This window comes from Engystomops pustulosus, chromosome 9, assembly GCF_040894005.1.
Source record: "Engystomops pustulosus chromosome 9, aEngPut4.maternal, whole genome shotgun sequence".
In the NCBI taxonomy this organism is placed as follows: domain Eukaryota; kingdom Metazoa; phylum Chordata; class Amphibia; order Anura; family Leptodactylidae; genus Engystomops; species Engystomops pustulosus.
In genome coordinates this window covers 95,511,884-95,529,886 of record NC_092419.1, presented here as the reverse complement: position 1 = coordinate 95,529,886, position 18,003 = coordinate 95,511,884, and the positions used below count along the sequence as shown (strand labels likewise).

Here is an 18,003-nt window from a genome sequence, read left to right as displayed (position 1 = left end):
ATGGTTAGTGGTATATACAGTAGTCAGGTCCTGATGGTCAGTGGTATATACAGTAGTCAGGTCCTGAGGGTCAGTGCTATATACAGTAGTCAGGTCCTGATGGTCAGTGGTATATACAGTAGTCAGGTCCTGATGGTCTGTGCTATTTACAGTAGTCAGGTCCTGATGGTCAGTGGTATATACAGTTGTCAGTTCCCGATGGTCAGTGGTATATACAGTAGTCAGGTCCTGAGGGTCAGTGGTATATACAGTAGTCAGGTCCCGATGGTCAGTGGTATATACAGTAGTCAGGTCCTGATGGTTAGTGGTATATACAGTAGTCAGGTCCTGATGGTCAGTGGTATATACAGTAGTCAGATCCGGATGGTCAGTGGTATATACAGTAGTAAGGTCCTGATGGTCAGTGGTTTATACAGTAGTCAGGTCCTGATGGTCAGTGCTATATACAGTAGTCAGGTCCTGAGGATCAGTGGTATATACTGTAGTCAAGTCCTAATGGTCAGTGGTATATACAGTAGTCAGGTCCTGATGGTCAGTGGTATATACAGTAGTCAGATCCGGATGGTCAGTTGTATATACAGTAGTAAGGTCCTGATTGTCAGTGGTATATATAGTAGTCAGGTCCTGATGGTCAGTGGTATATACAGTAGTCAGGTCCTGAGGATCAGTGGTATATACTGTAGTCAGGTCCTGATGGTCAGTGGTATATACAGTAGTCAGGTCCTGATGGTCAGTGGTATATATACAGTAGTCAGGTCCTGATTAGAGATGAGCGAGCACTAAAATGCTCGGGTACTCGTTATTCGAGACAAACTTTTCCCGATGCTCGAGTGCTCGTCTCGAATAACGAGCCCCATTGAAGTCAATGGGAGACTCGAGCATTTTTCAAGGGGACCAAGGCTCTGCACAGGGAAGCTTGGCCAAACACCTGGAAACCTCAGAAAAGGATGGAAACACCACGGAAATGGACAGGAAACAGCAGGGGCAGCATGCATGGATGCCTCTGAGGCTGCATAATCGCACCATTATGCCAAAATTATGGGCAACAGAATGGCCATGACAGAGTGACAGAATGAAGCTAGATAGCATCTAAAACATCCAATAATTGACCCTGACACTATAGGGGACGGCATGCAGAGGCAGCGGCAGCAGGCTAGAGAGTGGCATGGCGACATACCCTAAATGGACTCAGGCTTCAAACCAATGGGTGGCAGAGAGGAACCAAAGGAGGTGAGCAAGAAGCGCTCAAATAATATCGGTACATGATAAAAGTTTGCCAGTATATTTTGTGGATTACACAGCAGGGTGGCGACAAAGTTAACAAGGAAGCCATGAAAACAACCCAAAATTCTGCCTGACACAGCTCGTTTGATAAGGGGACCATGTATGGAGGCAGTGAACTAGTAGTAGATTAAAGGTGCTGCAGTTAAAACTATGTTAGTTGGATCTTGGCATGGAGCTGGCGCTCCGCTGTCAGGCGAGCTTTCGCCAATCCAAGCCCCTGTCTCTAGGCTACTCCCCAAACAGCACTTCTAAGAACCTTTTGTATAAGATCAAGTGTAGTAGCGTTCTTATAAGTTTAGGATATGGCGGGTGAGGGGAATGTAAACAGATGCGCAAGAAGCGCTGAAATAATATCGGTAAATGATAAAAGTTTGCCAGTATTTTTTGTGGATTACACAGCAGGGTGGCGACAAAGTTAACAAGTTTGTTGTGGAAGCCATGAAAACAACCCAAAATTCTGCCTGACACAGCTCGTTTGATAAGGGGACCATGTATGCTTACAGTTCATGCCAGTCGCTGCACTGGCTGCCAGTCTCCTTTCGAATACAGTTTAAAATAATAACCCTCATCCATAAAGCTCTGTATAATGCTGCACCCCCCTACCTCTCCTCTCTTATCTCAGTCTATCGCCCAACCCGTGCTCTTAGATCCGCCAGTGATCTTAGATTAACCTCTACCCTAGTGCGGACCTCCCACTCGCGTCTCCAAGACTTCTCTAGAGCTGCACCAATTCTATGGAATGCTCTGCCCCGGACTATCAGACTAATACCTAACCTCCAAAGTTTCAAACGTGCTCTTAAAACCCATTTCTTTAGGCAAGCCTATAACACTCATTAACTGCATGAAGTTTTAACTCTTCTACTAACCCGTCCTGTGTCGTCCTCCCATCTGTTATCCAGCAACCAACAGGCACCAGACTTCTCTGCAGTCCCATTCACCCTGGACCTGGTATATAAGATGACGGCTGAGTGGTTCAAGCGACAGCAATTCCATTTATTATATTTTGTTCTATTCCCTAAGAAGAATGGCTTGACCATTAAATATTCTTTTACCTCGTGTTACCCCATCATCTTCATAAACCGTAAGCTCTGGCGAGCAGGGACCTCACTCCTGTTGTTCCATACAAATGTTGTGCTCTGTTACATTACATTTGTATTTGTTTCCTATGATTTGTAAAGCGCTACGGAATATGATGGCGCTATATAAATAAAGATTATTATTATTATTATTATGGAGGCAGTGAACTAGTAGTAGATTAAAGGTGCTGCAGTTAAAACTATGTTAGTTGGATCTTGGGATGGAGCTGGCGCACCGCTGCCAGGCGAGCTTTCGCCAATCCAAGCCCCTGTCTCTAGGCTACTCCCCAAACAGCACTTCTAAGAACCTTTTGTATAAGATCAAGTGTAGTAGCGTTCTTATAAGTTTGGGATATGGCGGGTGAGGGGAATGTAAACAGATGCGCAAGAAGCGCTGAAATAATATCGGTTAATCATAAAAGTTTGCCAGTATATTTTGTGGATTACACAGCAGGGTGGCGACAAAGTTAACAAGTTTGATGTGGAAGCCATGAAAACAACCCAAAATTCTGCCTGACACAGCTCGTTTGATAAGGGGACCATGTATGGAGGCAGTGAACTAGTAGTAGATTAAAGGTGCTGCAGTTAAAACTATGTTAGTTGAATCTTGGCATGGAGCTGGCGCTCCGCTGCCAGGCGAGCTTTCGCCAATCCAAGCCCCTGTCTCTAGGCTACTCCCCAAACAGCACTTCTAAGAACCTTTTGTATAAGATCAAGTGTAGTAGCGTTCTTATAAGTTTGGGATATGGCGGGTGAGGGGAATGTAAACAGATGCGCAAGAAGCGCTGAAATAATATCGGTTAATCATAAAAGTTTGCCAGTATATTTTTTGGATAACACAGCAGGGTGGCAACAAAGTTAACAACTTTGATGTGGAATCCATGAAAACAACCCAAATTTCTGCCTGACACACCTCGTTTGATAAGGGGACGATGTATGGAGGCAGCTATATGGACGACTTTTGGAGGTAGCAATGGAGACAACGTGTGGAGGCTGCTATGGAGACAATTTAATTTGGATAGTGCCTGTATGTGGCAGTCCAAAAAAGTTTTCAAACCAGAGGAGCAGGTAGGTGGCCCTCCAGAAAAATTTAATAGATTGAGTGCCTGTATGTGGCAGTCCAAAAAAGTTTTCAAACCAGAGGAGCAGGTAGGTGGCCCTCCAGAAAAATTGAATAGATTGAGTGCCTGTATGTGGCACTCCCAAAAATTGTTTAAAACAGAGGACCGGGTAGGTGGCCCTCCAGAAAAATTACATGCATAAAGTACTATAGCTAGAGCCAGTGGGCCCTGTCAAAAAATAGCCAGTTTCCTCTGCTTTAGTGTACAAAGAGGAGGAGAAGGAGGAAAATGAGGAGGAGGAGGAGGAGTGCATAAATTATTCAGGTTGAGCTTCCTTCACCTGGTGGAGATTGGAAATTATGAGAAATCCAGGCTTTATTCATCTTAATAAGCGTCAGCCTGTCAGCGCTGTCAGTCGACAGGCGTGTACGCTTATCGGTGATGATGCCACCAGCTGCACTGAAAACCCGCTCGGACAAGACGCTAGCGGCAGGGCAGGCAAGAACCTCCAAGGCGTACAGCGCCAGTTCGTGCCACATGTCCAGCTTTGAAACCCAGTAGTTGTAGGGAGCTGTGTGATCATTTAGGACGATGGTATGGTCAGCTACGTACTCCCTCACCATCTTTCTGTAAAGATCAGCCCTACTCTGCCGAGACTGGGGACAGGTGACAGTGTCTTGCTGGGGTGACATAAAGCTGGCAAAAGCCTTGTAAAGCGTACCCTTGCCAGTGCTGGACAAGCTGCCTGCTCGCCTACTCTCCCTCGCTACTTGTCCCGCAGAACTACGCACTCTGCCGCTAGCGCTGTCAGAAGGGAAATACTGTTTCAGCTTGTGCACCAGGGCCTGCTGGTATTCATGCATTCTCACACTCCTTTCCTCTGCAGGGATGAGAGTGGAAAGATTTTGCTTGTACCGTGGGTCCAGGAGAGTGAACACCCAGTAATCAGTGCTGGAATAAATTCTTTGAACGCGAGGGTCACGGGATAGGCAGCCTAGCATGAAATCTGCCATATGCGCCAGAGTACCAACGCGTAAGAATTCACTCCCCTCACTGGCCTGACTGTCCATTTCCTCCTCCTCCAACTCCTCCAACTCCTCTTCTTCTGCCCATACACGCTGAACAGTGAAGGACTCAACAATGGTCCCCTCTTGTGTCTCGCCAACATTCTCCTCCTCTTCCTCCTCATCCTCCTCCTCCACCTCCACCTCCTCCGATATGCGCTGAGAAACAGACCTCAGGGTGCTTTGGCTATCAACAAGGGAATATTCTTCCCCCGTCTCTTGTGACGAGCGCAAAGCTTCCGACTTCATGCTGACCAGAGAGTTTTTCAACAGGCCAAGCAGCGGGATGGTGAGGCTGATGATGGCGGCATCGCCACTGACCATCTGTGTTGACTCCTCAAAGTTACTCAGCACCTGACAGATATCAGACATCCACGTCCACTCCTCATTGTAGACTTGAGGAAGCTGACTGACCTGACTACCAGTTCTGGTGGAAGTTGACATCTGGCAGTCTACAATCACTCTGCGCTGCTGGTAAACTCTGGATAACATGGTCAGTGTTGAATTCCACCTCGTGGGCACGTCGCACAACAGTCGGTGAGCGGGCAGTTGGAGGCGGCGCTGCCCTGAGAGTGGCAGCATCTGGGCTGGACTTCCTGAAATGCGCACAGATGCGGCGCACCTTCGTGAGCAAATCAGACAGATTGGGGTATGTCTTGAGGAAACGCTGAACTATGAGATTTAACACATGGGCCAGGCATGGCACATGTGTCAGTCTGCCGAGTTGCAAAGCCGCCACCAGGTTACGGCCGTTGTCACACACAACCATGCCTGGCTTCAGGTTCAGCGGTGCCAGCCACAGATCAGTCTGCGCCGTGATGCCCTGTAATAGTTCTTGGGCGGTGTGCCTTTTATCGCCTAGGCTCAGCAGTTTGAGCACCGCCTGCTGTCGCTTAGCGACGGCACTGCTGCTGTGCCTAGAGCTAGCGACTGATGGCGCCATGCCCACGGATGGTAGTTCGGAGGAGGAGGTGGAGGAGGGGTGGGAGGAGGAGGAGGCATAGTAGGCCTTTGAGACCTGGACCGAGGTAGGCCCCGCAATCCTCGGCGTCGGCAGTATATGACCAGCCCCAGGGTCAGACTCGGTCCCAGCCTCCACCAAGTTAACCCAATGTGCCGTCAGCGATATATAGTGGCCCTGCCCGGCAGCACTCGTCCACGTGTCCGTGGTCAGGTGGACCTTGTCAGAAACGGCGTTGGTCAGGGCACGGATGATGTTGTCTGACACGTGCTGGTGCAGGGCTGGGACGGCACATCGGGAAAAGTAGTGGCGGCTGGGGACCGAATACCAAGGGGCGGCCGCCGCCATGAGGTTGCGAAAGGCCTCGGTCTCTACTAGCCTATAGGGCAGCATCTCCAGGCTAAGCAATCTGGAGATGTGCACATTAAGGGCTTGGGCGTGCGGGTGGGTTGCACTATATTTGCGTTTCCGCTCCAGCGTCTGGGGTATGGAGAGCTGAACGCTGGTGGATGCTGTGGAGGATCGTGGAGGCGACGATGGGGTTTTTGTGCCAGGGTCCTGGGCAGGGGGCTGACTATCAGCTGACACAGGGGAAGGAGCAGTGGTGTGCACGGCCGGAGGTGAACGGGCTTGGTGCCACTGATTCGGGTGTTTAGCATTCATATGCCTGCGCATACTGGTGGTAGTTAAGCTAGTAGTGGTGGAACCCCTGCTGATCCTGGTTTGGCAAAGGTTGCACACCACAGTCCGTCGGTCATCCGGTGTTTCCTTAAAGAACCTCCAGACTTCTGAAAATCTAGCCCTCGCCGCGGGAGCCCTCGCCACGGGAGCTTCACTACGTGACACATTTGGCGCTGATGCACCTGCTCTGGCCCTGCCTCTCCGTCTGGCCCCACCACTGCCTCTTCCAACCTGTTCTGCTATAGGACTCTCCTCCGTCTCAGAAGCACTGTGTTCAACCGGCCTCTCAACCCAGCTTGGGTCTGTCACCTCATCATCCTCCGATCCCTCAGTCTGCTCCCCCCTCGGACTTCCTGCCCTGACAACAACTTCCCCACTGTCTGACAACCGTGTCTCCTCATCGTCGGACACCTCTTTACACACTTCTTCCACTACGTCAAGAAGGTCATCATCACCCACAGACTGCGACTGGTGGAAAACCTGGGCATCGGAAAATTGCTCAGCAGCAACCGGACAAGTGGTTTGTGACTGTGGGAAGGGTCCAGAAAACAGTTCCTCAGAGTATGGCGGTTCAAATGCCAAATTTTCCTGGGAGGGGGCAGACTGGGGGGGAGGAGGCTGAGGTGCAGGAGCTGGAGGAGTGCCGATTTCGGTGACATGGGTGGACTGCGTGGAAGACTGACTGGTGGACAAATTGCTCGAAGCATTGTCGGCAATCCACGACATCACCTGTTCGCACTGTTCTGGCCTCAACAGTGCTCTACCACGAGTCCCAGTAACTTCAGACATGATGAACCTAGGGAGTGTAGCTCTGCGGCGTTCCCCTGCTCCCTCATCAGCAGGTGGTGTCTCACCCCACCCAGGACCACGGCCTCTGACCCCTGCAGTAGATGGACGCCCACGTCCCCGCCCTCGTCCTCGTCCTCTACCCCTAGCCCTCGGTTTAAACATTTTGAAAATGAAAGTTATATAACTTTAATTTTTTTTTTAACTGTTTTTTGTGTTTTTTTGTGTTTTTTAGTTTTTTTTGTGTTTTTTAGTTTTTAAAACCAAACAATGCTATCCTATTGCTATGGCTATTTTCTAGCCAAGTATGAAAGCACACTGATGAGATGACGCTGAGTTATGAAAAAATAAAAGGAAAATAAAAAGGAAATGGCAGACTGTGCCTAAATGAAATCCAACCCCTAATAAATTTTCCCACTTCGGTCTTTGTGATGGATATGTGCGTCACTAAGCGCTAAACACAGCGGTCGCAAGTCTCACTCCAAATTCCTCACAATTGGCTAGTAGATGCACTGCAGCAAGGACAGCCACCAGCAGATCAACCAGAAATAAAATATATATAACGCTATTGTAGGCGTAAGTAAGCCGTTTGGATTCTCCTTTGGGGTGGATATGTGTGTCACTAAGAGCTAAACACAACGGTAGCAAGTCCCCCTGCAAATTCCTCACAATATGGTACTAGCTGCACTACTAGTGCCAGCAAGCCCAGCCACAAGCAAACAAAAAAAAAAAAGTATAACGTTATTGTAGCCCTAAGAAGGGCTGTTGGGTTCTTGTTGAATCACTCCTGCCTAACAGTAATCTACTAGCACCCTAACGCTGTCCCTGACCAGCAGCAGCTCTCTCCCTAGCGGCATCCAGACACAGAATGATCCGAGCAGCGCGGGCAGCGGCTAGTCTATCCCAGGGTCACCTGATCTGGCCAGCCAACCACTGCTATCGACGTGTAAGGGTACCACGTCATGCTGGGTGGAGTGCAGAGTCTCCTGGCTTGTGATTGGCTCTGTTTCTGGCCGCCAAAAAGCAAAACGGCGGGAGCTGCCATTTTCTCGAGCGGGCGAAGTATTCGTCCGAGCAACGAGCAGTTTCGAGTACGCTAATGCTCGAACGAGCATCAAGCTCGGACGAGTATGTTCGCTCATCTCTAGTCCTGATGGTCAGTGGTAGATACAGTAGTCAGGTCCTGATGGTCAGTGGTATATACAGTAGTCAGGTCCTGAGGGTCAGTGGTATATACAGTAGTCAGGTCTTGAGGGTCAGTGCTATATACAGTAGTCAGGTTCTGATGGCCAGTGATATATACAGTAGTCAGGTCCTGATGGTCAGTGGTATATACAGTAGTCAGGTCCTGAGGGTCAGTGCTATATACAGTAGTCAGGTCCTGGTGGTCTGTGGTATATACAGTAGTCAGGCTCTGATGGTCAGTGGTATATACAGTAGTCAGATCCGGATGGTCAGTGGTATATACAGTAGTCAGGTCCTGGTGGTCTGTGGTATATACAGTAGTCAGGTCCTGAGGGTCAGTGCTATATACAGTAGTCAGGTCCTGATGGTCAGTGGTATATACAGTAGTCAGGCCCTGGGGGTCAGTGGTATATATAATAGTCAGGTCCTGATGGTCATCGGTATATACAGTAGTCAGGTCCTGATGGTCAGTGGTATATACAGTAGTCAGGTCCTGATGGTCAGTGATATATACAGTCGTCAGGTCCTGATGGTCAGTGGTATATACAGTTGTCAGGTCCTGATGGTCAGTGATATCAGTTCTTGATGGTTAATGATAAGGGTGCTATGTCCTGTGTCATATCATTGATACATTAGCATTAGAGATGAGCGAGCACTAAAATGCTCGGGTGCTCGTTATTCGAGACGAACTTTTCCAGATGCTCGAGTGCTCGTCTCGAATAACGAGCCCCATTGAAGTCAATGGGAGACCCGAGCATTTTTTTAATAAAACTGAACAGTAAAAGAACAGTGCAAAAAAAAAAATTTTCAGATGTTTGCAGATGTTTTACTTGTAAGAACACATTGAAATAACACTATTCTTCACTTTGCAGGTGTTCGCGCGTGTCTCCCGCTAAGTTAGGAGATGTGCACGAACATCTGGAATGTGAAGAATAGTGTTTTTTCAATGTGTTCTGCACTTAAATGCTCCTGTATTCACTGTTTTTAATGTTTTAATTCTATTCTTCACATTGCAGGTGTGCGCGCGTATCTCCCGATAGGTTCGGAGATACGCGCGCACAGCTGCAAAGTGAAGAATAGTGTTATTTTAATGTGTTCTGCCCTTAAATGGTCCTGTATTCACTGTTTTTAATGTTTTAATTCTATTCTTCACATTGCAGGTGTGCGCGCGTATCTCCCGATAGGTTCGGAGATACGCGCGCACAGCTGCAAAGTGAAGAATAGAATTAAAACATTAAAAACAGTGAATACAGGACCATTTAAGTGCAGAACACATTGAAAGAACACTATTCTTCACATTCCAGATGTTCGTGCACATCTCCTAACTTAGCGGGAGACACGCGCGAACACCTGGAAAGTGAAGAATAGTGTTATTTCAATGTGTTCTTACAAGTAAAACATCTGCAAACATGTGTAATATTTTTTTTTTTTACAATAAAAATACTTTTATTCAATTTATTTTATTAATTTACTGCTCGATCTCGAGCCGGCGAGATACTCGTCCGAGTAACGAGCCGGTCCGAGTATGCTAATACTCGACCGAGCAGTATACTCGGACGAGTATACTCGCTCATCTCTAATTAGGATATATAGACCTGAGCTTTCATCTTTATGACATAGGTGCATATAGCGGCTGAGTCACTGCTGTTCCTATATACAGATGGATATCACAAATAATTATACATGACTGCGTTGTTTGCATAGCAAGGACCTGATAAACCACATGTGATGGCAGATGTCCATTATAGGAAGTGAAACGTCCCTCCCAGGATGTGTGTGGAGACATGGGATCACCCTACATAATAACACATCCACGTCATATCATCCCATTATAAAGTAATTATTTAAAAACCACACAGAATGGTGCAGGCAGTAAGAGGCTGGTCTAGAATAGGACCTCTCCCCACGTCCCCCAATTCCTCTAATAAGTCTTCACTGATTCCGACACAGTTGACCCATGTAATGCCTTTGGGATTGATGGACATAGCCAAGTGCCAGATAATTGAGAAACAATAGTGCAATTTCCAAGTGGATCCCAACAAACAATAATAATACAATGACAACAATAGCACATTGTAAATTTAGACACTTTATTATAATCATTATACTAAAAATACATTGCATTTGGTTTTGGTGCAGAGAGTCTTTAAAATGGTGGAGGGTTTCCTCACCTGAAAAGGAAAGGGCATCCTACTTAGCTTTTTGCCAAGGAGCCTCCACCAACACTCATTAGGCCTCCTATGACCTTCCGTAGACCCTCACACTAGTACATGGGTCTGATCTGCTCCCATGTCCTGTAGTTGGGCTCCTCCAGTAGTTGTCTTGCTTGGCAAATGAAGACCAAGATCAGGGTTAGAACATCCCCCTCCGCAAAGTGAGAATAATTTGGTTCCCTTCCAAAACTTCTCCTGAAAATTTCGGCTAAGTTATGCCTTCCCTTAACATACTTGGAGGTTGGATCCTCCAGTTTTCGGAAGGCTTGGAGAGAATCCATGCACAGCATGGTACCGGGGAAGTCTTCACTTTGTTGTAGTAGCTCAGTCTTCAAGAGAGGAAAGTCATAATAAAATCCATTATGGGCGACCAAACAGACCGGTTTGGCCTGCCGATTGACAAATTCGTTGATCACGTTGATGAGTTGCGAATCGAATTTCTGCTTCTCGCTATGGTTGAGGTTTTCATTGCTGAGGCCGGTGATTTCAGAAGCTTTCACACTGAGGGGTTTCCCTGGGTCCACACACAGGCAGAGCTTGTCCATCACCCGTGGGAGCTGCACCTCTCCCGACTCATCAGTTACTGGGTTCTCCAGAGACGACACATGGATGGCAACCAAGCAGAGCTCAGTTATTTTTGGTCGATCTCCATTGAGACCTGTAGCTTCCAGGTCCAGGAAGACAAAGGTTTTCACCTCTCCATTCATGACTGAGGCCAGTGAGGGAATACTCTGGAAAAGACAAAAAGATTGGTCATGTCAACAACACGTCTGCACCTGTATGGTTTCTGGTTCTCCTGGTGAAGAGACCCCAAAGGAGTCAGAGCTCCAGTAAAGCAGAATGATCTGCACGATCCAACATCCTCAACCATAAATCGTGAAGTAATTTACATTTATGAGGCTACATCATCCCATAAAGTATGTGTACAATAACTAGTTACTACATAAAGTGGAATGTCCCATAAAATATGAAGCCAAGTGTTCGGCAAAGTCAACGTCGTCCATTGATGGCATTAGGTTATGTAAATCATTTACTAATGGAGGCCACGTGGACTCTAGGGTCCTGATGACCAGTCTTGGGGACCTAGTTGAATGAGGTTCTTCTAGTATAACCTTAGCCCTATACATTTTGTGGATATACAATAAGATGTAGCTTCAACCTCACAAAACATATGATGCCATAAATTTTGGTTGGTGGGTCAAGAATTGGAGAAGACCCCACAGTGCCATACCCTTTCACCTGTGATTGACTTTCCTTGAAGAAGTGGGGTTAGTTGTGTATGAAATCATAGAATTTGTACGACCCCTATACAGCTAATTAAAAAGACAAAGGGGAACCTATGTTTTCGCAATTCTTGGGTTCGGCAATTTTCCGAGGTTGCATCGCGTTACATCGTAATACACCTTTAAGGAACTTGCAGAGTATTGCGTCCAATGTGGGCACGGTACGGGCTCTATGCCAAGATATACTAGGATCATGTTCTACCCTACCTTTTATAGGGTTTTACTGACCCTGAAATCATGCAGTCCCATGTAAGCTCATTGTCTACATAGAACAAAGCCAGGACTCCACAATCCACCAGACACATGACTGGTGGTCACAGGGGGTCTAGATAATGGTAGACAATGAAGGGAGCAAACATTATCCCTGTATATACTGACCAGAGGTTACTCCACTCCATCATTCTGTAACTGCTAGTTAAGCGATTTCCTAAATAGATACCTCTTGCTGGAAGCAGAAGTCTCTCTATAGCTGCTGTAGAGCGACTGCGAGGGATGTGAAGCTGCTCCCTATTACCGGAAACCACTTAGCAGGAGGCAGTCGCATAACTAGCAATTCCTAAATGCGTCTCATATACATAGAGTTTGCTACTTTACTGATTGTATGCTATATTTTCCTTAAAGAGACATGTACCATACACAGAGGGTATCCTCGCACACTACTACATCCCACTTGTTACATGTCATATAGTCATACGTTCAGGATCTTACCGGATCTAGTGACAGTCCCGCTTTTCCTCTGCAGCTGATGACTTTGGACAAGTACGGACAGGATTATATAGTGTAGGACGGGTCCCCCATAGAGATGCGTGTGATCACACCCTCCAGCGGGTGTCACTGGTGACGAGGAGCCAGTCAGCATGCAGGCTGGAGGCAGACACTTCCTGGAAGCTGCTCGCTGAAGTTTCGTTTTAGCTCAGAGAAGTTATCAGCTGTAAGGGATGACTACAACATATACAGAGGCGCTGCCCTATGACAAACATTCCTGGCACGGAGGGACCCTGACTGTAGGGATCTACTATAAAGTGACTTGTATGTATGCGGGGGAAATGTATCAAATAGGCTGCAAAATCAAACTGCAGCTGCTGCAGAACCTCTTTTATTGCTACGTGTCACATCAGTAAAACTTAAAAATGAAATTTCCTGCAGAGGTGATCTATATGCTACATGCGAAAAATGAAACAATATCAATATTATATATAGATACACAGTATATTAATATAATAATAATATTATTTCCACTGCAGAATGTTCCAAACCAAACAAGAGTTTTTGAGTTGAACTATTTGTGGCTGATTCTTCCAGGAATAGCGCCACGCCTGATTACTGGTTACGTCTGGTATTGCAGCTAATTGGGATACAATCGATAATTTGCTAAATATGCTAAATCTTTAACCATAGAATATGGTCCATCACATATGTCTTGTTTGGGGACAGGACTTTGAGCAGAAGAGATCACTGCAGCCTTTACTTATTATTTCAGATTACAACATATTCAATGATCTTATTTACAGGTTATAGACTTACTAGTCATTATCCCAACCATCATGCGCTCTGATGGTGAGTAGTGTGGTATGTGGTATCGAGGTCCTGATGGTGTGGGAGATTTGGCCCAGTAGAAACCGTGGTAGCGGGGTGCTGTGATGCAGTTCACGACAGTGACACCAAGGTACAGTCCAAAACAGGTCTCGCCTGTGTTTATTTCAGCAGGAACAAAATAAAACAGCCTTCACATTCAGGCAACAAAACAAAATAATATCCTACCCGTCAGGGTACTAACTATACAGTGATTCTCTGACTCACCACTAACAAAAATACTTTGCTGCTCCAGGCACAGAGGTCAGGGCTGTGTGTGCTCTCCAGCCTCCACTCAGAGAGAACACACTCTCAGCTCTGCTAGGCAGCTTTATGCAGGCTGATTGGGCTGTTCCCACCACCTGTGTCCAAGGTGCTGGACAACACAACCTCAGCACTAAGGCCTTGCATAATAGCAAAACCTAGGGGAAACATACCGCCCATCCACAGTTAACCCCTTCAGTGTCTCACATACCCTCCCCCTCTGTTTGACCCTGTGGGGGCGAACACTTTTGGCCATCAGACAGTGGGTACGAGACAGGGCATCAGCATTCCCATGCAGCTTTCCTGCTCGATGTTCTACCGTGAACTTGAAATTCTGCAACATTAGGAACCACCTTGTGATCCTGGTGCTCCTCTCTTTGGCCCGACTCATCCAGGTGAGGGGAGAGTGATCGGTCACTAGTGTAAACTGTCGCCCTATCAAGTAATACCTCAGGGATTCCAGAGCCCATTTAATCGCCAAGCACTCCCTCTCAACTATGCTATAGTTCTTCTCAGGAGGTGTGAGCTTGCGGCTCAGGAATGTCACGGGATGTTCCTCACCCTCCACTACTTGGGACAGGACAGCCCCTAAGCCCACGTCATAAACGTCAGTCTGCACAATAAAGGTCTTGGTGAAGTTAGGGGTGATCAGTACCGGTCCCTCGCACAAAACCGTCTTAAGTCGCTGAAACGCCCCCTCAGCCTCTTCACTCCACTTTACCATTACCGACCTGCTACCCTTGGTCAGGTCCGTCAGGGGTGCAGCTATTGTCGCAAAATCGGGAATAAATCAGCGATAATAGCCCACTATGCCAAGGAAAGCCCTCACTTGCTTCTTGCTCATAGGTCGTGGCCACTGCTGGATTGCCTCCACTTTATTTACTTGGGGTTTGATGACACCTCGCCCAATACGGTACCCCAGGTAACGGGCCTCTTCCAGACCAAGTGCACATTTTTGGGGGTTCGCTGTCAACCCTGCTGCCCTCAGGGAGTCTACCACTGCTTGTACCTTGGCTAGATGACTCTCCCAATCGTTACTATAGACTATGATGTCATCCAGGTAGGCCGAGGCATATCTCCGGTGAGGTTTTAGCACGAGATCCATTAACCTCTGGAATGTGGCGGGAGCCCCATGTAGCCCAAAGGGGAGTACCACATAATGAAAAAGCCCATCAGGAGTAACAAAAGCCGTCTTCTCTTTAGCCCTGTTAGTGAGGGGTACCTGCCACTACCCTTTCGTCAGGTCAAGGGTGGAGAAGAACCTAGCCTGTCCAAGTCGTTCTATCAACTCGTCAACTCTGGGCATAGGGTAGGAATCAAATTTGGACACCTCGTTCAACTTCCTAAAGTCATTGCAGAACCGTAGGGATCCATCAGGTTTGGGAATCAACACAATAGGACTCGATAACCCCCAGGTCTAACATCTGCCTGACTTCTTCGGATATGGCTAGCCGGCGCGATTCAGGGACCCGGTAGGGTTTTTGGTGTACCCTGATGTGGGGTTCGGTTATGATGTCATGATTGATGACTGAAGTACGACCCAGTAACTTAGAGAACACATCAACGTTTCGGAGCACAAACTCCTTCGCTTCCTGAATCTGGGCCCTGGAGAGGGACTCCGAGATCCGTACTTCAGGCACCTTGGCATCGGGTACACCCACCTCTGGTGTCACCTTCTCGGGGACAGATGCTTCTCCTACTCCCACAGCTATCAGGGACTCTCTTTCCCTCCATGGCTTTAGGAGGTTCACGTGGTATATCTGTTCGGGTTTCCTCCTCCCCGGCTGAGATACCTTGTAGTTAACGTCCCCCACTTTCTCTATGACCTCATATGGACCTTGCCATTTCGCCAAGAACTTACTCTCAACGGTGGGCACCAGAACTAACACTCTGTCGCCTGGGTTAAAGGTGCTGAGTCTGGCTGATCTATTGTAGACCCTAGACTGGGCCTCTTGTGCCCTTGTCATGTGCTCCTTTACAAGGGGCATTACCGCCGCTATGCGGTCCTGCATAAGGGAGACGTGTTCAATCACACTACGGTGGGGGGTCCTCTCCTGTTCCCAGGTCTCCTTAGCTACATCCAAAAGCCCACGTGAGGAATGGCCATATAACAGCTCAAAGGGTGAGAAACCCGTGGAGGACTGGGGAACTTCACGTATGGCAAACATCAAATAAGGCAACAAACAATCCCAGTCCTTCCCATCTTTGCTGACCACCCTCTTTAGCATCCCCTTCAAGGTCTTGTTAAACCTCTCGACCAGGCCATCTGTCTGGGGGTGATATACAGAGGTGCGGAGCTGTTTAACCTGGAGTAATTTACACATCTCCATCATTACTCTAGACATGAATGGGGTTCCCTGGTCAGTCAAGATTTCCTTGGGGAGGCCTGTACGGGAGAACACCTGGAACAGCTCCCTAGCAATGTTTTTGGAGAAGGTGTTCCTTAACGGGATTGCCTCTGGATACCGCGTAGCGTAGTCCAGGATAACCAGGATGTACTGGTGCCCCCTTGTGGACTTGACTATGGGGCCAACCAAATCCATTGCAATCCGTTCAAACGGCACCTCTATGATTGGCAACGGTACCAGAGGACTCCTGAAGTGGGACACCGGGGCAGTAAGTTGGCACTCAGGGCAGGAGCTACAATACCGGTTTACCTCCTCCCACACCCCCGGCCAGAAAAATCTCTGCAGGATCCTCTCTCGGGTCTTCTCAGCACCTAAGTGCCCTCCCAGCACATGTTTGTGTGCCAAATCTAGCACCAGCCTACGGTGAGATTGGGGTACTACAAGTTGCTCAACCTCCTCAATCACAATCACCATTCGGGGGTATATTTTGTCAGCCCCTGGTATTTGGAGTACCCCATTTATTACTTTAACATTCTCCCGTGCTTTAAATAAGGTAGGGTCCTGTAGCTGTGCAGCCCCAAAATTTTCACGGGAGATCTCAAGGTCCGGCATGTCGGCTACCTCCCCGTGGCCCTCGACCTCACCAGCTAGGACCTCTAGGGGAGAGAATTCATCACATGGGGTCACCCCTACTGCTGGTGTGGGTACATCGGCCTCAAAGGGACCCTGAGGTGGGTCTTTGTCTCCAGAGGTCCCAAAACACCGGTAAGTCTCTGCCAATAATAGCCTCATGAAACAGGGTCCCCACCACCCCCACTTCATGGGTAATAGTACTACAAGGGGTATGTAGGTTGATGACAGCAGTGGGATATTCGCGAGTGTCCCCATGTATACACAACACTCCCACTTTCCGCCCACTGTATAGTCCAGGTTCAACCAAAGTTCCCCGCACCAGGGTGACCAGACTCTAGCAAGGCTTCCACCGTGTGACCCCCAATTGTGACCATACACACTTGGGGTTCTGCATCCGTGACCGACTCGGCTGCCAGAACCGGCCGGGCAAACACTCGCCGGGTCTGGTTGCAGTCCATTGGCTCCACTGACAGGGGACAGTTGGCAGCAATATGGCCCATTTCATGGCATCGCCAGCACTGGATACGGCTATGACCTCTGTCACGAGCCTCACCGGGTTTCTGGGTATCCACGCCCCCCAATGAACCCCCTCCCAACCTGACCTGTCTCCCCTTTTCCGCAGTAGCAGTCTTACCAGATGGTTTGGTAACCCTGTCACTGGCACTGCTTCGTGTGGGAGAGGTTAGTAGAAGATCCTCCGTAGCCCGATATCTCTCTACTAGGGACACGAGTTCCTCAGCTTTTGTGGGACCGGCCTGTCCAACCCACCGCTGGAGCCGAGAGGGCAGAGAACGGGTGAACTTGTCGAGAACCACTCTCTCGACCATCTGTGCTGGGGTGCAGTCCTCTGGTTGTAGCCACTTCCGGACAAGATGGATCAGGTCATGCATTTGGGAGCGTGGGGGAAGTTTTTCTGAGTAAGCCCACTGGTGAACCCGGCTGGAACAAACTTGAACGGTGACCCCAAGACGAGCCAGAATCTCCGCCTTTAGCTGGGGGTACTCACGGGCCTCCGTTTCACTCAGCTCGTAGTAAGCCTTCTGCGATTCGCCTGTCAGGAACGGTGCCAGGACATCTGCCCACTGCTCAGCCGGTAACTCCTCTCGCTCAGCTACTCACTCGAACACAGTGAGATACGCCTCCACGTCGTCGGTCGCCGTAATTTTTTGTAAAGCCTTTTGTACTGCAGCCCGTGCGGAACGCTGGACAACCGGGTACCCTTCAGTAGTCGTCGCTTGTGGTGCTGCCATAACGCCAGAAAACTTTTCCATCAACAGCTGGAACATGGCTTGGGACTCTTCCTGTTGTTGTTGGAGCATGGCTTGCTGCTGGCAGGACCTCTACTCCTGCTGCTGGAGCATGGCCTGCTGCAGCTGCCGATTAGCTCTGGCCTCCTCTTGCAGGTATTTAATAAAGTCCTCCATCTTGGCTGTATCCTGCAATTTGCCTGCTGCTTTCACCCAGGCCATGCAATGTTGCAGGATGTAGCGAGCCTTTCAGGTGTGTGTCTTTTGAACTGCCCGTATCCGAAGCACCATATGTGGGAGATTTGGCCCAGTAGAGACCGTGGTAGTGGGGTGCTGTGATGCAGT

At 48.4% G+C, this 18,003-nt stretch overlaps 1 protein-coding gene across 1 annotated transcript; it reads right to left on the bottom strand.

The window, feature by feature from the left end:
• Nucleotides 1–10,167: 10,167 nt before the first annotated feature.
• LOC140077146 (three prime repair exonuclease 2-like) lies at nt 10,168–12,462 on the bottom strand. The gene is made up of 2 exons (XM_072124057.1): nt 12,303–12,462; nt 10,168–11,042 (listed from the first exon to the last, which is right to left on the bottom strand). The coding sequence occupies exon 2, from the start codon at nt 11,016–11,018 to the stop codon at nt 10,362–10,364; it is 657 nt and encodes a 218-aa protein (XP_071980158.1). The 5' UTR covers nt 11,019–11,042; nt 12,303–12,462; the 3' UTR covers nt 10,168–10,361.
• Nucleotides 12,463–18,003: the final 5,541 nt, after the last annotated feature.